Source organism: Pundamilia nyererei, unplaced genomic scaffold, assembly GCF_000239375.1.
Source record: "Pundamilia nyererei isolate P.nyererei 1_Seehausen unplaced genomic scaffold, PunNye1.0 scaffold00051, whole genome shotgun sequence".
Taxonomy (NCBI): Eukaryota; Metazoa; Chordata; class Actinopteri; order Cichliformes; family Cichlidae; genus Pundamilia; species Pundamilia nyererei.
The window spans coordinates 3,132,671-3,160,084 of record NW_005187452.1 but is presented as its reverse complement, the minus strand read 5'-3'; the positions used below and the strand labels follow the sequence as shown (position 1 = coordinate 3,160,084).

General features: G+C 39.1%; 2 protein-coding genes across 6 annotated transcripts in view; one reads left to right on the top strand and one right to left on the bottom strand.

The window, feature by feature from the left end:
• The first annotated feature begins 144 nt into the window (after window positions 1-144).
• On the top strand, window positions 145-5,546 carry wdr76 (WD repeat domain 76). 3 transcript variants are annotated; one of them, XM_013910886.1, is made up of 15 exons: window positions 145-354; window positions 553-663; window positions 747-836; window positions 1,001-1,093; window positions 1,360-1,418; window positions 1,754-1,871; window positions 2,014-2,115; window positions 2,334-2,374; window positions 2,514-2,667; window positions 2,904-3,062; window positions 3,139-3,254; window positions 3,366-3,464; window positions 3,593-3,745; window positions 3,834-3,887; window positions 3,991-5,546. In XM_013910886.1, exons 1-15 carry the CDS (start codon window positions 310-312, stop codon window positions 4,244-4,246), a joined length of 1,650 nt encoding a protein of 549 aa, XP_013766340.1. In that variant the 5' UTR covers window positions 145-309; the 3' UTR covers window positions 4,247-5,546. The 3 variants fall into 3 exon arrangements, with proteins under 3 accessions (XP_013766340.1, XP_013766342.1, XP_013766341.1); XM_013910887.1 differs by lacking the exon at window positions 145-354 and adding an exon at window positions 364-461; XM_013910888.1 differs by lacking the exons at window positions 3,834-3,887; window positions 3,991-5,546 and having other exon boundaries at window positions 3,598-3,662.
• Window positions 5,547-5,924: 378 nt separating this feature from the next.
• Window positions 5,925-27,414, bottom strand: part of LOC102214331 (FERM domain-containing protein 5-like) — a 76,751-nt gene continuing 55,261 nt past the window's right edge. Inside the window, exons 2-15 of one of the 3 annotated variants that reach the window (XR_311735.1) lie at window positions 26,416-26,520; window positions 24,498-24,540; window positions 24,296-24,374; window positions 21,447-21,544; window positions 19,073-19,196; window positions 17,691-17,778; window positions 17,487-17,575; window positions 16,767-16,830; window positions 16,251-16,342; window positions 16,095-16,169; window positions 15,920-15,988; window positions 15,698-15,804; window positions 8,971-11,230; window positions 5,925-6,406 (exon numbers count right to left, since the gene is read on the bottom strand). Coding sequence is in view for 1 of the 3 variants with exons in the window: in XM_005733379.1 (XP_005733436.1) it covers window positions 10,638-11,230; window positions 15,698-15,804; window positions 15,920-15,988; window positions 16,095-16,169; window positions 16,251-16,342; window positions 16,767-16,830; window positions 17,487-17,575; window positions 17,691-17,778; window positions 19,073-19,196; window positions 21,447-21,544; window positions 24,296-24,374; window positions 24,498-24,540; window positions 26,416-26,520 (1,626 nt within the window). In the remaining 2 variants the exon portion in view is untranslated. Of the gene's footprint in view, window positions 6,407-8,179; window positions 11,231-15,697; window positions 15,805-15,919; window positions 15,989-16,094; window positions 16,170-16,250; window positions 16,343-16,766; window positions 16,831-17,486; window positions 17,576-17,690; window positions 17,779-19,072; window positions 19,197-21,446; window positions 21,545-24,295; window positions 24,375-24,497; window positions 24,541-26,415; window positions 26,521-27,414 lie in introns of those variants that run through there. The other 2 variants (XR_311736.1, XM_005733379.1) reach the window with 2 other exon arrangements.

Here is a 27,414-nt window from a genome sequence, read left to right as displayed (position 1 = left end):
TCCTCTCACTGCTATTCCCCTATCCTGCCATAAGATGGCGACATCATCCCAGCAGAAGCTGAGGCCAGCTTGGTCGTTGGCGGGAGGGACCTAAACCTTTCTTCTCGTGACGTAAAAATATAAACCAATCAGGTGCCAGGATTCTGTTTCACAACAGAAGGGGAGGACCAGTTACAAAACATTTGCGGCATGTGGCGCCAATTGCGCCCCCTTGTAATTATCATGACCGTAATAGTTGTCACTTGTGAGGTGCTCACGTCTTGCTTCTCTCAAACAAATACTCGTACCTGTCATTGTAAATGAACCAAAATGGCGACTCTCCGAACAAAGCGCGAAGCTGTTGTGCTTGTGAAGGTACCGTAGTTTTGTTTTAATGTGGTTTCCTGTTTTTAAACTTATCCTCCCTGTTTTAGGCAGCGACCTCATAGCATTAGCATCAAGAAGCACAGTTTTAAGTGGAGGTGTGTTGTGAGTTCGCTAAATCTTCGGTGAGAAAGTTGAATGAGTGCCTTAATGTCTCTGACTAAATTGTTAACGAGAGACACCTTGCAGGAAATGACCCCTGAGAATCTCGAGGTGACAGTGCGACGATCATCTAGAAACGGTCTTGCACCTAAGCGCCTCCAGTACTCTCCCGAACATGAAACTCCCAAGAAAAAAAGGGTGAGAGCTCGTTCACAGTGATGGGGTCGAACAGTCATTTTAAAACTTGACGATTTGTTAATTCTGTCGTAAATTCTTGATAGAAAACAAAAGCTGTCGCTGAAAATGGTAGTCAGAATAAGCAACCAAAAGATGAGGAGGATGCTGAAAACAGTGACGTGGAGCATGCACCTGTGAGTATGGAAACTTTGCACAGTTTGAATTCGACTTTGTGACTGACAGAAAGGTGTCTGTGCAGGTTCTCAGTCATCCAGCTCATGGTAGTTTAAGGAACTTCTAATGACTTGAAATCGGCAATTTTCTTGCAGTGTGTCAGTGCTGTGTCTTTGTGTAACAGGAAGGGTATGGGAGACTTTCTGCCTATGAACTGGAGCGCCTGGAGAACATCAGACAGAACCAAGCTTTTCTGTCTTCTATCAACTTATTCCAGGTATATTATTGACTAAATCTGTCCTTTATCATCTGCATTGCAAATCTTTCATGGACCTAAACCTATCACTATCAGCACCATCAACATAAAGTTTAAATTTGACCAGCAACAGTAGATATTTAGACCAGCTACAAGCCATATTTACTGGTGTAATTAACCCAGGTAGACTGAGTGAGAAATAAATCCTTATGAAAAGGACCATATCTGTGATTCTGTCATTTGTCTGGATTATCAGAGTATCAATTATTGTTTTCTTTTGTTTAAAGGCCACTGAGGAGTTCAAGCAGCTGACTCGACCAAAGCCATCACAGAGAGGTCTCACACGGTACAGTCGGAGTAATCAGGCATCGTGATACTGTGGAAAACCACAGTGGTGCAGAAATTATGAGAACAACATGGTTTTTCCCCTCCCATGTATTCTGTGGAACATCACAGTGCTCCTATAATATACTTTGTATTTGTTTTTGAGACTGAACTTTGTGAAGCTCAGGAAATAAGACTAGACTTGTCAACTCAACGTCCTTAGGTACAAGAAAAATAACTTTTATGAAGGTTTTATGTTTGGAAAAACAGTTTGAATTTATCCTGACCCTGTGTCATGTTAAAATAGGAAACATATCTTTTTGGGCCTTCTGTAATGTTAAATTTCTTTGATTGCAGGGCACATGCTGCTGTAAAAGAAGTCGTGCCACCTCGCAAATCACTGCGACTCCAAAAAAAAGAAGCCGAGATCCTGGAGCTTCCTCCTGAACCGAGAGGGACACTTATTTATGAACAGGTGCCAACATATAGTCTAATAATGCATCTGTAATGTGTCAGTTCACACAGCTCCACTGCTGCATATTAAGTCTCTAGCTTTTTTTTTCTCGTTCTTCCTCTCTGGGTATGTTACTCATTATAGTTGTTTACTTGCTTTCAAGTCTTCACCAGCAAAGAAGCCCTCTGGCCCTTTGCCCATGGATCCAGTGAATGTGGAAGAAGGAAGCAAGCTGCCTCCACAACTTCTTGAGCTCTGCTCTGAGGTAAGAGTCAGCTTTCTATGATATTTTCCCTTTTTTTCCCTATACAATATTTATTTACAATCTCACTCAGTTTAACATGTTGCCCCCCTTCTCTCCTACTTGAATGTGAATACTTTATACTGCCCATATTAGCCACAAGCATAATTTCTTATGCGTATCCACTGTAGTAACTGTTCTTATTCGATTAGGAAGTCATGAAAATGCTTTTCTTTTCACAGGATGTAAAAGTAGATAAAAAGATACAGCTTGACCTAAAAGGGTAAGATTTAATATTTTTATTTGGATGTAAGATTACTGCACAGTTTACAAAAAGTGACTCTTGATGTACTGAGGGTCAGATGTTTTGGAAGAACCTGAGAAACAGATGAACAAACAAGTGCACTGATGTCTGAACACAGGTACCGTTCGTCTCTGAAGAATATGACGGTAAATGAGGACAAAGTGGCCAAAGTGGTGAAGGATCGCATCTTCTCTGCAACCTTCCACCCCTGCACCAGCAGCCTGTTGCTGGCTGCGGGCGACAAGTGGGGGAAAGTGGGACTCTGGAAGTTGGTGAGTTTTCTTTGCCTTAACTATGCATTAGTTCTTGACCACTAGATGGCAGAAAGTGTCTCAACAGTAAAGCTTCATGTCAGGCTGCAAAAATTCACAAGTGTTCTCCTCAGGCTAATTGGCCTGCTTCATGTTTGAATTCAGGTTTGTTTTTTGGGGTTTTTTCGCTCTGAAAATCTTTATTTATTTTAAATGAATTCAAACCACTGATTTACTGCATGTGTATGCTCTTCTAGGGTGGTGACTGGGGTGATGATGGTGTCCTGCTCTTTGAGCCCCACACCCGTCCAGTGGGCTGCATGGCATTCTCCAAGTCTCATCCCACACAACTGCTGAGCCTCAGCTACGATGGATCCCTTCGCTGCATGGACGTAGAGAAGGCTGTTTTTGATGATGTAAGATACCTTCATTAGTTTAGTTCAATCTGGTTACGTTGTGATCCACGAATAAAAAAGGTTGTCCGTTTTCTAGGTGTATGATATTGAAGATGGCCTGAAAACGTTTGACTTCATGTCACATGACTGTTCGACACTAGTGGTCGGGAACTGGTATGGAGAGGTTGCCATTGTTGACAGGCGCACCCCAGGGTGAGATAATGACATAGTCTTAAAGTAATGAAAGTAGTACATTTTCTTTTCTTTTAAACAACTTTAATGTTGCACTCAAACATTTTCATAAGTATGTTATTTCATCTGCAGAAACTCGCATGAATCCCTCCACACACTGGACCCCAAGACATTGCGTTGTGTTAACGTCCACCCTTTACAGAAGCAGTACTTTGTGGTGGCTGAAAGCAAGTATGGGCTTTTTTAATTTTTTATAATGTTTACACGTCTCTTATGTGAATCTGTCTTTAAATTTTAAGTGTATGCTTTGTTTTTTTGTTTTTTTTTGTGTGTGTGTGTGTGTGTGTGTGTTTTGGCAGGGTAGTTAGTATTTATGACAGTCGAAATCTGAAGAAGACCAAAAGCCAGGCAGTGTCCCAGCTGCATGGCCACTCTTTAAGCATATCCAGTGCTTATTTCTCCCCTTGTACTGGAAACAGGGTTCTTACTTCCTGTATGGATAACAATATAAGGTGAAGCTGATGGATCACTGACATGCTGTATATGCTTAATTTTTTCAGTTCCAACACAATGTCCTTTTTTCTTTCTTTATTTTAACAGGATATATGACACATCTACACTGACTACTAAATCTCCCTTGCTGACAACCATCAGGTACATCCACTAAATTGAACTTTAAACTTTTCCTGTTCTTTTAAGTCATCTCTGTGTTAATAACTGTGTACTTTCAACATGCCTTCTCAATCTAAATTGGCAGACATGACATGCAAACAGGTCGCTGGCTGACCAAACTATCAGCTGCGTGGGACCCCAAACTGGAAGACTGCTTCGTGGTGGGGAGCATGATGAAGCCTAGGAGGGTGCAGGTGTTCCATGAAAGCGGTCAACTCCAACATTCCTTCATGGACAGTGAGAATCTCAGCACAGTCCTCTCTGTCACTGCTTTCCATCCTACAAGGAATGCCTTGCTGGGTGGAAATGCGTCGGGACGCCTTCACGTCTTTTCTGACTAAATTGAAGACCAAAAAAATGTCTGATCAGCCGGTCTTGGTTCGGTTCATCAAGGTAGCAGGGACACAGTTTGGTAACAATCTGGATTTTCAGCCTATCAACTTCTAACTAGACAAGTCTTCCAATATAGCGTCTTCATTCTGTATCTCACTAGAGCTTTAAATACATTACTATTCTTATACTAAAGCAAAGTAACACACCTGAAGCAGTGAAATGAATCATATCAAATTGTGAGTCATATTCTTAGACATGTTGCAGTGAGGCAATGCAGGATCATTAGCAAAGTAGCAGAATTTTCTTCCTCACTGCTCACAAAATACACATAGCTACATTAGATTTAAACAAAGGGATTATCTTGTGCTTCCTCTCATTTTACACCTTATAATATTTAGATTTGTTCCAGTTAAAACTTTCATGCCAACTGAAATTTGGAATGGAACTGGATGTGGTCTTCTACTGTTGTGTCCACTTTGACTCAACATGCTGTGTTGCACTGTTTAATGTGTTGTTTTAAGTTGCTGTTGTCAGTTTAAAGCAGCTAGGCTCTTCTCAGTTTTACTGTTAATTTTTCCCTATCCAGACATTATACTGCACACTGGATGTCTGCCACATGATTGTCTCACTAAATCTTTGCATTAATCTTATTCAGTAAAGCGTAGGAAACAAATGTATTCTTTTCTCCAACCTACTGTAAGTCGATGCTTCAGTTTCATGAAGACTGAATGAGCTCAACTTCTCAAATGACATGAAGCCTTAACTCCAGGATAAGCCTGTTTTGAACCCACTCCTGTGTTTGCAATGGTGTCCTTGGTGGATGTCAGACACATTTTCCTCATATGGCTGCCTTTTTTGTCTTCTTTCACTTATTCTACCCAGTGTTTCTTAAAACTGTCAGACTTGCAAAGAAGCATGCACACAGCAGGGTGCTGCCGCTGCAAGACCTTAATTGTTTTTCTTTTCCATGGGCAGTATTCAGAGAGTAGTCATACAAGCTCAGTTTAAAGCTTGTGTGGCTGCTCTCAGGGACATGTAGAGCTGCGTTCTATTAGTGCCTCCTGACTGTTTTTAGTGTCTTCAAATATCCATTTTCTCCTCTGAAACCTTTTACTCTGACAGATTTATCATGTTTGTCATGTTTATTTGGCAGGGTAACGACTAACCAACTGTTCATCTATTGTTGTTGACAGGTACACTTCCATGATCACAACCAGTTTTGACACAACTAGTGACAGAGAAACTTAATGCCATATATTGCCACAAGTTACAGTAGGTCAGTGTGTAGACTGGTTTATTTTGATATTTGGAGTTTATTTGGATTTTCTTTAACATAAGAGTCCAATTCGAAAAATTCATGGTTTATTATTTTATGTAAGGTTTATGTGATGTAAATGTCATTTGTGCACTGAGTCTCTCTGTCAGTGAAAGTGCTTTTGGAAATGCCTGTTATGTGTTAATTTCATTTGTTTTCTCATTTGTAAAGTAAACATAATAAATAGACATTTTATTACAAAATACTGTACACGTGAATGCTGTGAATCTCACCAGTAGTGACAGCATCATTATCACCTGAAGCTGGTAAAATAAGGTGTGTGTGTGTGTGTGTGTGAGAGAGGATTGACCACACTTTACTGTTTTCAAGCAGGGATGCAATGAAAAACTCCACATGGTGCTGATCTGGGTTGCACTGTTCACTGAATTTCACACTAAATGCTTTTATTTACTGCTTCTGTGACTTCAGAATTGAACTTGTAGCCAGACTAGCTGCCAGTTGTCAAGAATAGATGATATTTATTCATAAATAGATTACACGAGTCCTCCTTCAGTGATTGGAAATAAGCAGTCTTGTTTGGAGGTAATAAATGCAGGACACATGCTTACAGAGACATTTCCATGTGCAGGGCCATGGTACAGGAAGGAAGCTTACAGTAAGGCCATGTCTGAGGCCTTGTTTACATCATTCATTAAACTGAAAATAAGAGTTGCTTATTAGTGGAACTGTTACCCCTTGGTCACCGTGCCAGTGAACTACATTGCACAAGGAAAGGTTCAGGCAGTTAAAAATGCTACTAATGCTGTTTAAATTATTTAAAAATATACCTGTTTTCTTCCATTGGAAATCTTGACCATGCTGCCAGGTGTTAAGTTGTTTCTGCCAAGTAAACCTGTATGTGATACATTTATAAACTCAGTCAAAAATTAGTCCAAGATTAGACAACCAAACACGATTTACATGAAAATATTTTTTTGGAGAAGTTTCTGTATCGCAGAGAGCGGTCTACCACTGCTGGTACACGCATACATCTGCAAACCGTTTCACCTTTTGAGGGGATTTAAAACAGTTTGTGTGACTCAGACAAACATTTTGTAGTTTACGGTTATTACATCTGACATTTATTGCTCAGATTGCTTTAGTTGTAGATTTTTCGACATAAAGGTGAGTAAAAAGCTAAATGTTCTCCTTTACTAGCCGTATTTTTCAATACACAATTGCCTTGCATCAATCAAAAACCACAGAACACCATTTAAATTAACCTCCTAAGACCCAAACTCTTTTGCATTTTTAATTTCGCTTTGCTATTTGGGCTGATTGGGACCCGATGAATGTAAAAACAAAGAATTGCGTGCTTTTTATTTTTATTTTTTTACCTCATTTTTGTTTCTGAGAAAAATGAGGTTCACATATTAGGACATTCACTTTAAATTTCGCTAGAACAGTGGCAGTATCGTGTCCTCGTATGTTGATATCAGACCCTTGTAGAGGAAAATTTAGTATTTTGGTCTACACAACCCAAAATGTGATGTCCACATACGTGGACGCTGGGTCCTAGGAGGTTAAATAAGTCAAGTCTGAAAACAACCCCAAAATCTATTTTTGTGTTTTTGTTTTTTTAAATTAAAATATAAATATTTCATTAGATGCTTATGTTGTTCTCTAAACTTTGTGGTAAAAGGGGAAAACACTGGTGCTAATACTTCTGTTTTTTTCACTCTGGGTACAAAAATAAAACCAGCATTTAAAGCTCCACATTGAACACTACAGCAACTCTCAAAGCAATCATTCTTGTGTTAACTTTGAATAAGATTTGAACACATCAACTTTCTAAATCACCTACAGGAACCTGCAAAACTGAAATCCTTTTTTGCATACATAATTCATGCTTAATTTTTTTTTTTTTTGTATGACATATGTCTATTCAGCATGTTGTACCATACCAGGTACGATCCAAAAATTCTGCAACTCTGCCAAAAAAAAAAAAAACAGTGTATAAACCATACCTGATAGAAATTAGGTCACTTTGTTTGATAATTACATTAAGTTTGGGCGGTGAGATGTAACTTCATGCATTTATTTCTTACAATTTAAGTCCAAAGATATTGACAGATTTCTTTCATTTCTTACAGCAGCATTTCTTTATCATGCAGAAAAACTGAAACACATTGTTGAAATTTCACTTTCTTCTGATATTGAGATATCGCAGGGATTAAGGGTTAAGGTAAACTTCTTTACACTGACAGAAAGGGGAGTTTCACTGGTCTGCTTAAAATAAGCATAGGCTTCAATGTGACCCACAATGTAAATTTGACATCTCTGCTTTAAAGCATTAATTTATCAATTGCACATTTGTGATTGTGCATTTTATCTTCTACGGGACTCTAGCTTGCAGCTGCGGAGCTGCGTGTGGTTGTGACAAATAATACTTTGAAATGAAAATGAGCAATGGCTATGTTTTTAGGGTTTGTTTTCTTTCATTGCCAATTATCAAAATAATAATTCAAATTCAAACTAATAATTAAAATATACTTTTTTCAGTTTGAATAATTTGCCCAAACAGAGGTTGGACTCTAGGCTTTTACATGGAAGTAGTTTTTTAAAATTTTTATTTCTTGTTAACAAATTTCTAAACGTTTTAATACAATAAAAACATGGTATTAATGTTAAAAATACAAGGTTTATTTGATATATTTATATTCATATAAATCCCCAAGCATGTGGTATCAGTTATTAATGTTGATAATCCATAGCTAACAGGCTGTGTCATGTTCATCATAAGGTCTGAATATGTTTTGCAGCTCCACAGAGATATTTTATTAGGGGCAATAAAACCCTTCACAGGGATTGATTGAATTTCATTTTTAGAATCTATGAACTTTTCAGGGAGACAAAATTGGGAAGGCATGCATGGATCTCTGGCTGTTGCCACAGCTGAGGTGGTTTGCTTCAAATGTGCTTCCTTTAAAGCTTCAGGGCATTAAGGGACAACCCGGTGTCGACCCTGGGGGAATTATTCAGTGTGCAACTTCATGAAAAATAGACTGGTCAGCTCCTGAACTGTTGTGGCGCCTGCAGGTTTGAACACTGTTGACTGTTTGGTCTTTGAGTTGCGATTCTCATCTCCAGTGATGAAAGTCAACATGATGGTTGGGTGAAAACAGAAAGTTCATCTTAGCTCTCTGCGTGAGTTTGAGGTCCACGATGACATTGCCCACAGGTAAGTGCAAGTGGTCAGACACCCACTTCCAGGGAGCATTCTCAAAATGTCAACAGCACTGAAAGACGTTCAGAAGTGTGCAACATGTGACCTAAGCCAAGCTAATATCAGGTATGATTTTTTGCTTTTTTATGGGCAGAGCCACAAAATCTTTTGATTGCTCCTTGTATACACACAGCATCCTAAGCACTTGTAGGCTTGTTGAAAGGGCAAATACTTTTAGAGTGAAAACTGACCTCATAGTTTGAATTGATTCTGTTGCTCTGGGCTGTAAAGACACACTGTAGGCTAACCTGTGAAATACAAGAAATAAGGCCGGAGAAGGACAGCAGACTATTTTGCCATCTGTTGACACAAACTGACAGAAGTATGGGACAACAGCGGTTTCTTTGGTTGGTGTTGATGAAGGTTGCAGAACGACGTAAACATGACTTATCTTAGGCTCATTTGTGAGTGCAGGGCTGAAAACCATAGATCCACTGCAACAAAAACAAACGAAAAACAGCTTCAAGTACATTAAAAGTCACTGTGAGGAACTGTCAGTGCGTTAACAAGGTGGTACAAAAATGATTTAAATATATTCAGCCATTACACATAAATGCATAACTTTTTTTTAACACAGCAGAGCTAAACAAAGGTGAATGACAGTCACTCAACATGGGTCTTCAACTAAAAACAAACTCTTAACTATTTACTGTTGGAAAATTGCACTAATATTTGCACTTTACAAAGGTAAAACAAAGTCAAATTTCCCTTGATAGAAAGGATCTGCTTTTTTATATTAACAGTATTGCACATCAAGATGAACTACTCCTACAGATTGCAGTAGTCAAAGAACTGACCAGACACTTGACTACCATTATAGCGCTAGCTCACATAGTCCCATCACCTTTATAACTACTGTAAAAGTAACTACAGCAAAGTGACAACTGTTCCTCACGCACAGAAGTTCATTGTAGTTATTAGAGTTATTTGGCTGCTATTTCTTAAACAGTAAACCTATAAACTCCATTACTTATTTATATCCTTAAAAAGGCTTAATTTCTAGTCATTGGATGATGAAACTTTAACAGTTCCCTAGTGTCTGGACAAAAACTGTCAGCAGATGTTTGGCCGCTAATAAAGTCTTCTGTCAGGGCAGCACCATCACACACCCGTGTCACAAAGCTACTACAACTAGTCGTTTAGCAGTGTTTTTAAATTGAATGTTCCAGATCTGGGATTGTAAAGTACATCTGGAGAAATGTGTAACGTCTATTTGCATCTGCCTAAGAATCGTATAAAACTATAATATTTGCAAACACGTTTGACTCAGGACTCATCTACATTCAGTAATGCTTATTCGTCAATTTCACGCTTTGTCTAAGCCCACCACCTGAAAACAGCAGCCATAATAACATTTAATCACCATGAATATTGTTGATTTGATATAAAAAACTGATGATATAGTCTGCCCTCCATTTTTAAATCTTTTAAATGTCTTAAACTCTCAGTTGCACCCCAACACCTCAGATCGTTTTGTATTACAGTGATGATACAACATATAAATTAATAAAAAAATAAAGGCAACTATTATCTGTGGTTGAAGAAGAGAACTCAGGCATACTTGATACAGTGTTCAAATTAAACCCAGCTCCTGTGATTTTGTGAAAAAATAAAATACCTTGATGACCTGAATTTCTAAAGTAACATTTCCTTTCCTCGTAGTGATGGTCAAACGTAATAAACAAGGCTCTTCAGGGGACAGTACGTGGCTTGTGACAGGATTATTCCTGGGAGAAGCTTAGTTGAAATCAGGAACAGAGCCATCCATTTCTCTCCTCTTGCCTTCTCTTCTGACCTGTCTGTTATCTGTATCCAATTTCCATGAGCGCAGGGCTTTGTTGAGTCATTTGGTCTGTTTTCACTTTGCCTCACTAACAAGGAAACCTCCCATCCATCGTAACTTACAGGCGAACCAGCGCCGCAGAGGGCAGAAGTATTCAAAGTGGAACTGCTGGAATTCAGGTGTCTTGCGGATGTCTCTTAAGAAGGCAATGTCCAGGTCTGACTCTGTCAGCATGATGAGAAGCAGCAGCAGGGCGAACAGAAGTCCAATGGTAACCAGGAAGAGACGCAACACGCTCAGGATAAACTTGTTGAGCTCCTCTACCTCGCTAGATGTTGCGGGCCTCCTCTTGACCATACGTTGTTCTCTCCTGCTGTGCCCAAATTCTGTGGCCTTCCCCTCTTTCGATGTCCCTGCCTCTGACTCCTCCTCGTCAATGCTGCAGGGGGCACCATTGAGGTGACGAGCCAAAGGCATCTCCATTCCATGTTCTGCCACGGGTGTAGGCAGCACGCTGTCAGAGGGGCTGTAGTTCTCATCTGAGATGACTGCTGACGTGCTTGCCTCACTGCCATCTACCGTCTGGCTCCTTGAAGGCATGAAGGAGTCGCCATGCGAAACTGAGCGCACCGGTGTGGAGTGAGCACTGTCTCGAAGGGACTCCAAACCTGACACAAACAGCAGGGAAAGACAGGAGTTCATAAGATTCAATAACCGGAAGGAAGTTTGGTGCTCCTTGCACCACTTAAAAAAGGGATTTTGTCTTAGATGTGGGATCCAGGACAATAACGAAGTTTCATCTAAAAAGCACTAAAGACTCTCATTAATACAGAGAAGACCCCCCCATAATCAGACAACCTTCTATGAGCAAGCAGTTGGTGACAGTGGGAAGGAAAAACACCCATTTAACAGAAAGAAACCTCTGGCAGAACGGGCTCTGGGAGGGGCAGCCATCTGCTGTGACTGGTTGGGGCGTGAAGGGAGGGAGACAGGAAAAAAGTGACACTGTGGAAGAAAACCAAAGACTAATAAAACTAATGATTAAATGCAGAGATTGTGTGAAAGCACAAAGAGAATGAAAACAGATGAGTGGAGAAGAGTGAAGAACTAAGGGAGAAGAAATACTCTTCTAACAGGCCCATTGCAGCATAACTAAAGAAGGATTAAGGGTCACCTGATCCAGCCCTAACTAAATTAAACAATATTATAAAAGGAAAGCTTTAACCCTAATCTTAAACATAGAGAGGTTGTCTGTCCCCAATGCGTGGATGTAGATGGATCCACATGTGTTATTTGGCGCAGATTTTGTGCGAGACACCGTTCCAGATGCAATCCTCCTATTTATCCAGCCTGGAAAACAGCACTTAAGAGTACAGTAGGATTTGTGTCTCCCTCTGGTCTTGAACTATGAATCTTTCATGTGTGAACCACTACCCCATAAAATAGACTGTAGATTGCAAACCTACTTGATTGTTAAGTCATCATTTTGTATTGTTTTTCGCTTCTGAAAGCAGGCGGTATTAAAATACCTAGAATCGAGGACTGACTTACAGACTATCCATCATGTTGTTTTTGCAGGCTGATCTGGTAATATTGGAAATAACAGCTTTACACATGTAGGTGCCATTGCATTGGATAGACAGTTTTTATAGGTATGCAGCAATTAATAGTTGCTCATGAATATCCACATAACTAGTAGATGCCTGGAAAAGACATGCTTATTATGTCTGAAAGTTATAGATATAAAAGTGGATATAAAGAACCTGTCCCTTATAGCACATAAAAGAGGAGGTCTAAAGGGAAATTACGTTCATTTGTTCCTTATTAATTAGTTCTGAAGCAAAGTTTCCACAAGCCTCTGGAGCTTGGCTTGCTGAGCTGCCAGAATATTCTGGTACATTTGTGCTTTCTTTAACACTGTGCTGACATCTCTTATGCTAATATAGTCATAAGGGAAGCTGGATTTCTTTTTAATGGCTAGCTTTTCACAACTTATGCAGAAGAAAATTAGCCTTCACATCATGTAATCTATGTCCAAGGAAATACAAATGACAACTGTAACCCCAAAGCAAGCATGCAACATAAAACCGATGTCTTCTAGGAACTTACTCAGTTCTCATATTCTCACAGCTGCTTTTTGGAGGTTCATCAAAGTGCAAACTTTCTATCTATCACATTAGATTTTAGCAATATCTTACACAGTCACTTAATACTGTAATGTTTTGAAATATAACCACAAAAAAATCACTTTTAAAAATCAGGAAATCTATCACAAAATATCTCAATCCAACAAAACCAGCCTGATTTTTACCTGCACGATTGCCTGCTGGGCTGCAGCCATGTAACTGGAGTGGAACAGCTAGCCTGGAAGGAGCCCTGGACTCCTGTCTTAACCCAGGTCCAGAGCCTGAGTTTGAAGATCCCCCCGGTAGAGCGGGGAAAAGGGGAAGGACTCCCAGAGCCTTGCCCAAAAGCCTGGGTCCCAAAGACAGCACACGCACCTTCACATCCCGATAACAATGGTTGATCATACGCAGATGAACATTCACCTTGGTCTTGATGCGGATCAAACACTTCACCATGATTACACAACAGCAAAAGCACTATTTCTAATTGAGTTTCTACACGTTTTCAACTGCTATCCTTTCGCTTTCTAAATCTTAAAACGGCCTCTTTGTATTCTGCCTGTCTGCTGCCTGTCTTTGTCTCCAACTGAGACTGGTCTAGCTAAGCAGCACTACTCCCTTCTATGCAGTAAGCTCCCACATGCTGTTAGGCGGGCTGACAGCGGTAGATAAATAGAAAGACAGTCAGAGTGAAAGACAAGGCCCAGGAATGTGGTCCCCTTGTGCCACAGTTCACCTCGACCTCCCCTCCTGCTGTCGGCTGTGACACACACAGCATGGTCCCTGACAGCAGGAGCTTTTTTCAGGCTGCGATATCATTGCCAGTTGAAATACCAGTACAAATATAGCAACACTACAAAACACAGGGGGGTTGCTTCCCTGCTGATGCACTGGGGTGCAATGTCAGAGTCCAGGACAAGAACTAAGGCTGGTTTGATAAAATACATTTTTTCTTTTTGCTTTTCTTTTTTGCAGACAGGCTATGTTGTAAGTTTATTAGTGTGACTGAGGCCGATCGGCAAAGAGTAAACTTACTCTCAGTGGCAGCATTGGCAAAAGGTTAATAGCCTGTTGGAGGAAAGGCAGGATGGTAAGTGCCCTTTATAAACTGACAGGATGACTTTCTCATGTCAAAATAATACCTGAGGCCAGTTGCTGATGGGCACTGCAGTGTGTGCACTTTTCAGTAAAGCACACCCATTAGAGAAAGAGTGAGATCTCACAAAAATACAGAGAAAGCGACTGACATTTGCAAGTAGGTAGGCTGTTAACATGGAAAAGCACTTAGATTGCGCTCTTTCTCCATGCAGGTATTCACAACTATGTCTGATAGTGTTATAGGGAACCTAAAAAAATGCTGTGCCATTGCTGTGCAACCCAGATCAAATCACAGGATTAAGACAGTGATTTCTTGTGTGCGCTGGGGGACTGATCCCCCAGGGCATACTATAAGACAGACTGTGACATCTCTAAATTAACCAATAAAATTATTTTTTAAAAGATAATAAAAATCTATATTTTGAGGTAAGTGTAATGCCTCAACACCAGGGCCCAAGATTTAATGGAAATCAGCAATTTAGCTAAGAAGTTTAGGTAGCTACAGTAAGACCTGGCCTAACTGGGAAGACTTTATATGTTTAAACAAGAAAAAAAGCACAGTGGATAAAGTGTTTATATTAGTAAACTAAAGGAAAAGAAATGAACTAAAACTATCTGAGCTATAGCAACATATTTAATACCTCCTGTATTATCAGGATTTGAGCAACCAAATATGGCACACAGGTTCCTCTTAGAACTCTGATGGTTTGTATGGGATAGATTTATAGTGCACCTCGGATTAACCATCTAAAGTAACAGACAGTGCACAAGACAAGTGAAGAAGAGAATGCAGGTATGGTGGAGTGGGTGGAGACGAGTGTCAGGGGGTGACTTGTGTGAAGGATAGCAGCAAAAGTGAATGGGAAGGCTTACAAGATGGTACTGATATCTGCTATGATGTGTGGTTTGGAGATGGTAGCACTAACAAAAAAGACAGGAGGCAGAGGTGGACGTGGCAGAACTGAAGTTTCTTTGTTGGGAACAAAGAGAATGGACAAGATTAGAAATGAGTATACCAGAGGGACAGCTCAGATCAAGCGGCTTCGATTCAAAGTTAGGCAAGGCTGAGATGGTTTGGATGTGCAGGTACTTTGTTTAAGAGAGGAGATCTAGTGGATATATTGGACAAAGGGTGTTGGAAATGGAGCTGTCTGGCAGGAGAAGAGGAACACCACAGAAAAGATTCATGGATATAGTCAGGGAGGACGTGCAGAGGGCTGGTGTGACCTGTGGATAGGGTGAAATAGAGGCAGATGCCCTCTAAAGTGAGCAGCCAGAAGAAGAATACTTTTATAGCGCCTTTCTCTTCAGTGTGAGCAATCATGTCACCTTCTACTAGAAGTCTCGTTTACCCAGTCACATGAACATTCATACAGTGCCTTTATCTATGTCTTAGTGTTTTATCTAACTTTCACAAGCACTCTCACACTCAAATGGATTCCTCAGGGTTCAGTATGGAGGAGCCGGGGATAACAACAGTGGACCTTCCAGTTTGTAGAAAACCCGCTCTACCATCACAGCCATCACTTACCTATAGATATTGTGACGCCATCATGTTACCTAGCAACCAACCGTCTAAAATGATCCATGTGCAGTATTTGTGCACTTATAAAGCCCAATAATAGCACTTGTATTTCATAAAGTAACAATAGCAAATAATTTATATCCACAAAAATGATATATTATGATGTCAGCATGTTAATAGTAACCATCCACTAATGGACTAACATCACTGACCAAACAATGCTATAGTATGAGCATATACTAGGTAAAATTATTGGTTAAACAGCCCTCTTTTTGCACACTTGCAAATACATATATTGTTTGGCAGTTTGAGGACTGACTCCCATGACTTCCACCAACACAGTGAGAGCTTCAGCTACACTTTGCTCTTGTGTTTGTGCGGTTTACCTTCCATAATGGAAATGTGCACAGCTCTTCGTCGGGTCCTTGGCACACTCGTTAGACGAGGGCCATGAGTGATGGATGGACAGCTCCTACTAGGCACCATACCAGCCCTGTGAGAAAACACATGTATGCATAAAGCCCCAAACAAACACATTTGACAGTGCATTCAGAGCTTAAGCAATTTGTTACATAATTTAATCAATGCATGATTGTTATGATTGTTACCTGTGGATCTCCGGGGGGTCTCTCTTAATTTTAGCACTTTGTTCCATTACTTCTTTTGCAACCTTTCCGCTAAAAAACAGAGAAACGTGACCACTACGGCAAGCACTGAAAACTCCCAATTGTACTTAGTATTCCCATATCATGCTTTGCAATAAACATATTGTTCTGTTGATACCTGTATCTAAAGCGACTACCCTTGAAGAAGAGGTTACTACTGGACACAGTGCGGACTTGGCTTGACTTCTCCAGCCTGTGAGTGAAAAACCATAAATACAGTCATTAGCTTAAATGAAAAGATACCTATTCAGTTTTTGTATGTAATTTTACTCACTTGTAGAAGGCCTGATTCTCCACCCCACACTTCCAAAGATGCTTGCAGGCCTCTGGTGTAGGTGCAAAGTAAGTCAGTATGATCTTCTTATCCTGTAACCAGTCCACTATATTAACTCATATTTGTGATGAAAGCAACATTCTTTTTCATCTAAAGGCTTTACATTCTCATTCAAACCAAAGCCTACATTGAGTTTTAGAATATGAGAAGGTGTCTATACAGATATATTTAAAGGGCACTGTAACCAATCAGCCAAAGAAAACCCAAAAGAAATAATCCTTCTGATCTAAACATCAACCGCCTCTAACACAGTGTCTTTATTTTACTCTTTTGTCTGCTAAAACCTATGGGTAGCACACATTTTTGTCAAATCCTTCCTCGTTTATTTCCGCATTAAGAATATAGTACAGTGGCTCCCCAGTGGCAGAGTCTCCATGCATAAAACACGGACGCACTCATTTAACTTCCTGAGCTCCACAGGCTAGAATAGGCAGTTTTAATAATGAATACACATACCTCCTTCTGATTTGCATATATATGGAACGTCTTTGCTTCAAACTTAAGTTTGGTCACCTCCTCCCTGAGGTTAAAATAAAGAAGACAAACCAAACAGAGTAACAAAGAAATCAGACCAGAAAGAATAGGGGAGAAAGTGAGCAAAAGAAAGGAGAGACATAAACCAAAAAAGGCTGTAAAATATTAAGAGCTGTAGGTAAATTAACAGGGCTAACAGTGATTCTTTTCTGTGCAAGAGCTGCAAGAGCTCAAATGCTGATTTGGAAACAACAAAACAAGTCAGATGCTGTGAAAACCTCGTAGCTTTCTCTGCAGTCTTACAAAGGTTACTGTTATCTTCTTGTATGGATAACTGGTTACTTTTATTTTCCTTTGGACTCTCTTGCATCACATTTCACAATATTTTAAAAATTGTACTGTACTTTGTGTGTTTTTTTCCAACAATGCGTGAAATTGTATTAAGTTTAGGATTTTATTTGTTCTTTTCTTTATTTAAAGCACTGAGGTCATTTTGAAGTGGAATGTAGCTGATATATTCATGGGCATAAAAGTTTAAAATAAGTTTAAATGTTAAAGTCTTTTGATGCTTAATTCATATTTGAGCTTTTTCTGCAACTGATGGGGAGATTTTATTTAAAATAAAGTCACTGTCTTGCTAGTACAAACCTTTGATATGAATATGATTATCAAATGAAGTTTCAACTCTTCATCTCTACTCACCATTTGAGTAAGTGAACCCTCCTGTTTCCTTGCAGCACAGTGAATCCAAAAGGGGTGAAAGCCAAAAAAGCCGGGTTCCCAGACACATCCTGACAGCACATCCGTGTTTTTTGTAAAAACATGGATTTGAGTTAACATTTTAAATCACAATGACATTCAGTCATTCATGTTAGGGTTCACTTTACTGTAAATCTTAATGATAACCTTGCATGGATGTGGGTCGACCCCATAGGTCTCCAACATCTGAGCCTTCTGAAGAAAGTTGAGCTCTGATGTTTCAGGAGTCTGACCTCTGAGAAAAAAGTTAAATAAATAAAGTCAACATACTGGGTTCTGTCACAACTCTTAATTCACGGAGACAGACTTATGTGAAGATTATCATTATCAAACTTGATAATGTGTAGCATCAGAAAGGTTTGGATGCTTTAATTTTCCTAAAGAAAAAGTCTCTAACAATCTACTTACTCTTTTAAATGTCTATAGCTACCAGGGTGTAAACTGTGCAGATCAAGGATACATAATTAAATCTGTTCACTGTGTAAAGAATCAAACAAAAGCTTACTTCAGTTTTTAGCCCTGCAGGTCAAACTTTAAAGCAGTGACTATAATGTTCTAACAGCTGTTGTACTGACCACAGGAATGAAAGGATTATAAATCAATCTGCTGTCTACATTTTCTTCTATTAATAATCCTTGATGAAACTAGTGTATGAGTCACATTAGCTCGGCTGGAGAACATACTGTAGCTCTTTGTTTTTGCTCAGGCAGTCTGAAATAAACTGAATTAACGTCATTATCCCTTTGCCACACTCAAGTTTCTTGTATCTTAGCAAATTACACTGTTATTCTTATGCAAAATGTTTTAGGGACAACCTTTGACACTTAACTCCAGGGAATGTACTTAATTATGGGAAGGAAATGAGCAACAGAGGGCAGTATAGGATTGAATCTATACCCAGTGCCAGCGTCCTCCTGGGTTTTGTACATTGTATATACAGCAAGTATAAGTTACTGTGGAGCTGTTTATTTGATTAAATCCTCTTTTGCCCAGGAATACTATCTGCAAGGTTCATCTTCCAACATTGTACAATGTACTCCTAGTCTCAACATCACTGAGCTGGTCTTAAATTATCCAATCAGTCTAAATCCACAGAAGAAATACAATTTTTCCAAAATCTTAAAACAAATTACCAGCACAGTAAAAAAAAAAGTATTCATGTTTTTTTAAACATTCTTTAAAGGTTTTGTACCGCATGACAGAAAAAACATCTAGGTACCTCTACATCACTGCTTTTAATTCACAATACCTGCTACATAATTAAAAGTTCAGAACTTTTTGCAATATATAAGAAATTATGCTTGCCTATCTTGTCTTAATATCCTAAATGAGAATTCCAATGTTGCCGTATGTTGATCTAAAAGCATCCGCACTCATGTAAGTTAAATAAGAAGCTATATATTATATAGAATAGTTGATTGCATAGGTGCTCCAAGTCAGCTATGCTCTTGTGATGCCTGCACCTTGCCTCTGATAAAACTGAAGGAGACTACACAGGTATGCTGGGATCTGGACAGATGCCACCTTACATCAGCTCAGTTTTGTGGATCTCAGCAATCCGCCGCTCCAACTTCTCTGAGTGCTTCGGGAAGAACTGAAACTTGGAGCTGTAGCCCTCTGGATGTTTCCCAGGGTCATAGTCACCAATTTCAGCTGGAAAATTAAAAAGAAAGAAATAAAAGAAAAGGATGACTTTTTTAAACGATTTTATGTTTGGCTTTTTGCCTTGCCTTTAATTGATAGGTAAAGCTAAGTGTGAAACGATGACATACAGCAAAAGGCCAGAGTTGGAACTGGGACTGTTGAGGTAATAAATTAGATGGTGTATGTGCTACCAGCTGGCCCATGAGTCACTTTTTTGTGATGTAAGACCCTTCAACCAACTATGGGATAAAGAAATCGTAGCTAAATGCTATTGCTTGAACTTTCAAACAAACAACTGGACTAAATTATGTTCATCATACAGGGGTTGTTCTTATTAGCTCAGTTTAAAGATAAATTGTACAAGTTGAATAATCATGCACAGAGAGACAGTGTGTTCTCAGTATTAAGAGAATATTATCTCCGTCCTGCTGCCCAGCATATCTTTGAGCATGAAAATGTTCAAAATTATTTCAGTTTATGTTGTGTTCAGCTACCAGTGACAATGTTTGACTTTCTCATTTATGTGGTTGGCCTTGACAGAAAAGAGTTTGTGCTGGGGTGCATGATACTGAAAGACATTTCTTTAAACTAATAGTAGTAAAAAGATTAAACTTAGATTATAATTTTTCAAGGTTAAAACATCTGCTCACGAATACACGAATCTTTATTCTGAATCAAAACTTTGACATTCAAACAAAGATCAACACAATGTAATATGTAAACATCAGTTTAGTGGAATTTATCAGAGTTGAAACCTTCAAATGTGTTATTTGTGTCTAAAGGATTGATGTGCAGCACGAGACAGCTATGGTAATTTACTTCAAATTAATATAGGTAGTAATTATTTAGCATAATTGGGCAAAACGTCAATAACAAAATTTAAGCACACTGTAAAACGAGTGATTTGAGATGAGAATACTTTGCTCTTCCTCTTGGTTACTTCTTACAAGTCTTGGAGAATATGACTCTTCTATACTGTAAAGGGGGACTCTGGCCAATATAGGTCCTTTCAGAGAAATGGTGTCCCTATTGGCGATTACATGTCACCTCAGATGGTGAAAAGTGTGACTCAGTGGTGGAAAATCCTGGTGGAATAGCTCTCATTCCTGGCTTCACAGCCTTCACAGAGCCATCCCACCCCCACCGAAAAAAGAAGACAGACTTAATAAAAAGAGCATAAAAGACACTGTGACTGAAAAAATGTTTAAAAAGCATGTAAACGTTTGCAACGTTTCTCAGTTTCATCTGAGCTGTTGTTGTGTTTGGTTTGGTTAGGTTAAGAAAAGTAGATCCACCATAAAAATAGGTGCTATGATAACCAGGCTAATGACAGCTAACTTAATTACAGTGCCAGCTGCAAAAGATTGGGGAAGTTTTTTGCCCATGTGATAGTATCAGAGTTGTGATTGTCGTAACTGCTGAGATGTTTTCCAACTCACAAATAAACTGTATACATTGCATTAAGTGTATATTATATATATGCAATGTTTTTAAGCCCCCGCAGATGAACTCTCTTTATCTGGTGTATAAAAATACAATATTTCTAAAGACTGGTGTGGTTGAAACCACATTTGTATTGCAGCCACTCAAGGCTGCTGTTTCTTATTCAAACTGTTATTCTCCCTCTCAAGTGATTATTGCTAAATAATTAAAAGACACAGTTCACCCAAAAAAATTACATTTCTTTTCTGGCCTGTTATTCTGTTTATACGTCTACATTATTTTAGTGTGAAATGCACAATTTTGTTAATGCGTGCGTTCTAAGGCACACTGCGGTTTGTATTATTTACTGTAGGAACATAAAGAGACACAGAGGACATTTAGATTCAGGGAATGTCTGAGAGACAGAATCCTGGCAGCAGAGATGTTTGGTAGTGTGTGTGACAGGGAAACTGTTTCTTAATGCACCTCACCCCTCTGCATGTTGATGAGTCTAACACCCAGAGGAACCAGGAAGTCTTTTTGTCAGAACTCTCAGATTTGGTTTCAAAGCATGTAAACATCTTAAATTAAACTGATGATTTTTTTTTTACATTGAGTTTATCTAAGTTGCTTTTCATACTGTTATTTAAAAAAAGAAAATTCAGTTCAGCATAAAAACAACAAACTCCGATTCCCTTTGCAAACAACAGTATGAACCCTATGAGTCTTCAGCTTTTAAACACACTCTGCTCACACGTTTGCACACAACCACACAGTGAAATATATGTTTACAGTATGATTAAACATACTCGTCTCAAAAAAGGTTGTTTGTCATACCTTGTAATATATAGGCAGCCAGCAAAGCTGCATCTGATGTCTTGCACAGGAGGCGGCCGTGGTAGAGATCCCTCTTAACCTGCAGGAAGACAAGATATCTGTGGAGTGGAACACAGAGAAACTGATTTGGGTCATTACTCATAGGACGTCTAGATGTTTACAATTTAAAATTAAAGTGCCTTTTGAGGCTGCGTATATAGTATATGGGAAGTCACTGTTAGAAGATGAAATTCTGAGAGTACCAAATAAGAGCTGAGGCTGACTTCTATAAAGTGTTTAGAGCGAAAGACATGATGACAGATTATGACACGAGTGTTTTAAGGCGACTTGAGATTGTATGTCTGTGTTTACTACGAATAAGCAACCTTGTAGCGCTACACAGTAAAATGTAAAATACATAAATGTAACTTTTGAAACCTTATTAGAATACTCGGGCCTTTTTGTAGCCCATTTTTTAATTCACTTATAACACAATTTATGAGAAAAATGAGTCATCATCTTATGTCCAGGCTTCTAAAATGGACTGGTCATGCATTTAAGAAGGTGAAAATTTATTCTAATTTCACACAGAGCATGAGCATCCATCCATCCTCTGCTGCTTCAGCCTTTCCCAGCTTCTCTACATGTTCATGAAGAGCCTGAAGAGGGTGTGAGACAGAGCACACCCTGGACAGGTCTGGACCAGTCTGTCGCTGGAGTTTCGAGCTTATACATAATCATTTTGGGAATTGAGATTGATTTAAAATATGATTGCAGTTTCATGGACAAACCCTCTGGGTACAACTTCATCTTCTGGTCTCTTCTACAACATCCAAGAATTCCTGTCTGTCATTTTGCTCACCCTAAATTCATTTCATACGGCTGTGATTCTGCTTCTCTCCAAGCAGCAAAGCAATAAATAGCATAGAAGTATTAAGCATTGCTGGGAAAAAGTGTGGTTATTGAGCATTTTACATTACTGAGGTTATTACTTGTTGTCTTCAATGTGTGCAAGTTTCATACAAGGTTCATTTTTATGTAATTTCTACTGCCTTTGCCACCTCATTGCTCACAAAATCTTGCATGGTACCCAAGTTTCTTTTACAATACACAAAAGCAGGATTGCTGTGAAATAACTGGTATTATTTAGATATATTTTTGCTTATCCGCTATGCATTCATTTGTCTGTAAAAGCCTCTAGTCGGAACAGATGGATGAGGATGGAGGGGCTCTGCCTTGCCGGCGCGCTGGTCTATCAAAATGAGCTGGATTGTGAATAAGAGATTTCATTGCATGGCAACCAGTCGAGGGATGTGATTTACAGGGATCTGTGCACTTGGAAGCTCTCCGGCTCACGCCTCACAGCAGTTTGTTCAGCTGTCACAGATGCTGCACGCCATACAGTAGTGGCACAGAGCTTCATGACACCACGGCTTGCACAAAAGGAAACACTCAAATCCTCTCTGCACACAGGCCACTGTGCTGAACTCGGAGTACTCTTACAAATTGAAAAGCGTGGGTTTCTGCCCCTTCATAACCACTTGCCCATTTTAATACTGGACTTTAGATAATTTATAGGGTCATTTTGGCTCATTAATAAAGAGGCCAAGTTGAAACCCATTTTCAACGTTCCCATTAAAATTGCTATTATACTTTCCAGGGTTTTTTTTTCCTTAAGCGAATAACAATTTACTGAAAAGGATTCCTTATTTAAAATCAAATAGGATTTCCTAAAAATCTCGTTTAAGTTGCAGTGGTATTATTCATTCTTCCATTTTGTAAAAGCCAGCTACAGAAGCATAAAAAGGCATTATCTGATTGGATTTTATGAGATAAGTAAGGGCAGAAGAAAAAGATGTCTTCCCCACCCCTTTTTGGTTCAATAAAAGTCTCTCTTTGCTGTGGAGACTTTTATTATTTTATATCTGCCATTTAAGTTTGATCTGTGTCAGCATTTCTTAGATTGCTGAGTGTAAGAAGCAAAAAGGTAGACATCTATACACATTTCCTGCTTTAAGTTGTGTTAAAAAGGAATATTCCACACACATATGATAATAATAATAATAATAATAATAATAATAATAATAATAATAATAATAATAATGTAAGCTAACTTGAAGCACAACAAAAGGAACTCAAGTTTGCCCTTCAGTATTTTCTAATGCCCTGAGCTCCAAATAAAAAGAGGCTGGCAGTTTTTTTTCATTGTGTGTCTGCAATTTGTTTTTTCTCTCTTTTCTATGAGCGTCATGATTGGCAGTCCCATTTCAGTGTAATGGCAGACGTCTTGACACTATTCTGAAATTGCAAGTGACAGATCCCCGTGACCTGATAGGAGGAAATTTGCAAGTGAAAATGAGTCGCTCAGTTTTCTTGGTATGCATTAAATCCCCCTTTTTTCTTGCACATCTGGTTTTTATTTTAATTTTTTACGTTTGTTAACTATTTATTTTTTCTAGTTTTCCCAGTAGTCAATACAAATGGCTGCAGACAGTGTGACATTAGCATACTTGCTTGTTGTAATGAAGGCATTTAAGTCATGTAGAAATGCAAAACATGACTGTGAAGAGATGTGAACTGGCAGGCAGTTGTAAAAACTGACACCTTACAGTCAAATATCATTTGTTGATGGCATATTTTATTACTGTGTGCACCTCTGCAATGTGTCATTTTGTTTGTATTCGCTCGATTACTGTGCAAAAAGTTCAGCTGTGATCTGCAGATGAAAATTAGCTCTAAGCAAATTCAGGTATAAGACATAAAATTATCATATTTTAAACTTCAAAAGGTCTCCCATAGAAGAAGAATATGATATAAATTAACCCCACCTTTTCCCATGTGGAGCCGACTAAGCCATCTTAATGTCTTACCTGGTGATTTCCTCTTTCAGGGCAGCGGGGTCAGGTGGGTAAAACTTGACACGCAAACACATGGTGAATGGAGGCTGGGCTACAAACAGGAGATATATTTCTTTCAGGGGTTTTACTCTAATCATCTCTGGACATCTTGGAAAATGAATAAACCAAAAACAGTATCAACAAACTCATCAGGGATCTCAAACTAAATACTTACATTTCATTTGTTTGGCAATTGACTTTGAAAACTCCAACCAGTGCTGTAGGGAAGAGAAAGAGAAGTAAAGACCTGCACTTTGAACACTGATTCGATATCTGCCAAACTGTCAGTCTGGGGTCTGATTACTCAGCAGCTGAGCATGATGACTTAAAATCTATAGCTGGAAGGCACAGTAGAATTACTCCCATCGCCTCGCCTTCTGTTTGTTTAGACTCCCTCCAATACAGTCACCATGCAGAGAAAAGAAAGGCATTTAGAAGATAATCAGGACAGTGCTGCTTTTCTGTTTATTTTGAGCACTAACCATCAAGATTCATTAGTGGTTTTAATCAGTGAGATAATTACAGTTTGACAATGGGGCACGGAAGTCAACACAGGGTAGCCAAATATGCTATAAAGAAAGGGCGATTGGCTGAGGCAAGGTCGGTTGGTTTTCTGGGGCAATTTTTTTTGAAGATTTTTGTTCTCTACAAGATCTGCCTCCTTGAGATATCAACCTGGTAAATAATGCATGTGTAAAACGCAATGCTGAATAGCCCTCAAGGTATCTCCTATCTTTTCATTGTGTTGAGCTAGAGTTGAAAGATTTACACAAAGATCCAGCAGAAAGTCTTATCATGTCTGACTAGCAAATGCAGTCATACATGATGGGAATGGTGATGTGAAATGCTGTACAACAAAGCATCGTTATTCCAGGTTTATTTCTGAATCATCCACTATCTCAGAGCCTATTGGATTGCACATTCTTAGCATTAAATAGCATATGTTTCGCTTATGACTTTGTGTATTTAGAGGCTGTAAAGTAACCGCCATCCAAAAATGGGTGGTTGTTGGATTACTGGTGGAGGCTGAAAAATGTAAAAATATCACCACTGAAGTAAAATACTGAAGTGACCTTTGAGAGTGTAAAAAGAACAAAGCTTTTTAGACTTTTTAAAGAATTTGTAATCTTATTTACAGTTAAAGGTTGAATAATTAAGGAGTCCTCAGTTCAAGCTCTGCAAATCTACCTATCACTGTATCATTTTTTCCTTTAATTCACATTCACTTCAGTCAAAGAGGTTGGCTTTTTGCCAGCTTTTATTATTAATCTGTAGATCTACCCATCTGTTCAGAATCCTTAAATAGACCCAAATGCTTTGTTATCCTTGCATCAGCTTCCCATTATTTTCTTCAGCGCTTTTAAGATTTACATTTGAATATGGTTATCCTTTAAATCCAGCGTAGCGAATGAATCTCAATGCTGTATAACCTTTTTGAGGCATAAAATGGATTTTTGAGGACAAGGACCCAGCTAACGTGTGCTCACAAATGATCTAAAAGGTGAACAAAACCTCAAATAATGTAAGAAACTTAACAAGAGATAATTATTGCTGGGAAATGTAAATATTAAAAGGTTGGGTTTTATTGACAGAGGGAAATTTTTTTAACTTGTTTTATTTAATTTTTCTATTTGATGGGTTTGTTATGAACAGGGGTACATATAAGTGGTCCGCAGATTCGCATGTGCTGTCAAAATAAAAAACGCGCACCAGATAAGAAGTTGCAACGCGCGTTTGCGTACATACGATTTTCACGGCACATTCTGCACCACATCTCTGTGCGTTCATCATTTGTTTGAAGCCAGCTCACCTCCTGCAAACACTTTTCCAAGAATACGCGCTTCTTTTGCGGTTTGGGCTCCTTCTGACATTTCTTTGAAGGCGGAGGAACATCAAAGCAATTGCTTAAAAGAGCTTGCTTCTTCTACATCTTTAAGAGTTCTAAACAAATGTCTGTCCTCCTCCAGAAAATCTTCTGTACACAAACGCGCGTTGCAACTTCTTATCTGGTGCACGTCTTTTATTTTGACAGCGCATGCGCACCTGCCGACCACTTATGTGTACCCCTGGTTGTGAAGAAGATTCATACTTACTCTCTGCTTGTCTGGGTCAACATATCGGATGCCAAAGTAGTCTTTCTCCAGCAGGTTAAGATGGTGGCAGATGAGGTCAAACAAGTACTGTCCTTTGGCGTCCCGCTGAAAGAGACGTGACATGAGATAGTATGAGAAGATTCAACCAATGTGCCCATTACTGAGGGATATTAAAGTCAGAAGGGTAGGGGAAAGACATGACTGAACAGTCTCCATCCTCCCTCACAGTAGTTGCATACAGGGACACAGTTAATGAACCCCAAGCAGATCAATGTTGTTTACTGTGCACACAAACACGTGGAATCAAAATCTAGACTCCACATTACAGACAGAGCAGCAAACAGCATCATGCATTATAAAATGAAGAGGACATTTAAAGACATAATAATAGTGCCACATCGAGCTGATTTATTTCTGTCTCATCAGGAAGTCCATCTTTTTTTTTCTTTTCTTTTTGAGCCTCTGAAAAGTCAAAACGGCCACCAGAAAATGTTTTAATATTTTACTACCCTCAAGGGAGATATATGAAGGCTATCAAATATTCATATGGAGGCAGCAGCCATCTGTGAACGCTCTGAAACATTACTGCAGCAGAAAAAGTCCCGAAAAAGCAGCAAGACAGTGAGTAGGCTCACTGCAGACTGGAAAGAAGATATAGGCCTTGTCATGCAATGCAGCCAAAAAATCTAAATTTATGACTATTTTTTCAGATTTCTTTTTGTTTCTGTGGGCCTGTACTTGACCAAAAGAGTGAAGATGGACTGGAAAGGGGGAGAGATAGACGGGGAGATGAAGTGAAGCAAAGGGTCAGAGGATGAATCAAAGTCAGGTCACTGCATGGAGAAATAAGTCTTAAGTGAATGGTAGACACGCTGAGCCAGGTGTGATATGGGGGAGCCCCAGGATACTGTAACACACACACACACACACACACACACACACACACACACACACACACACACACACACACACACACACACACACACACACACACACACA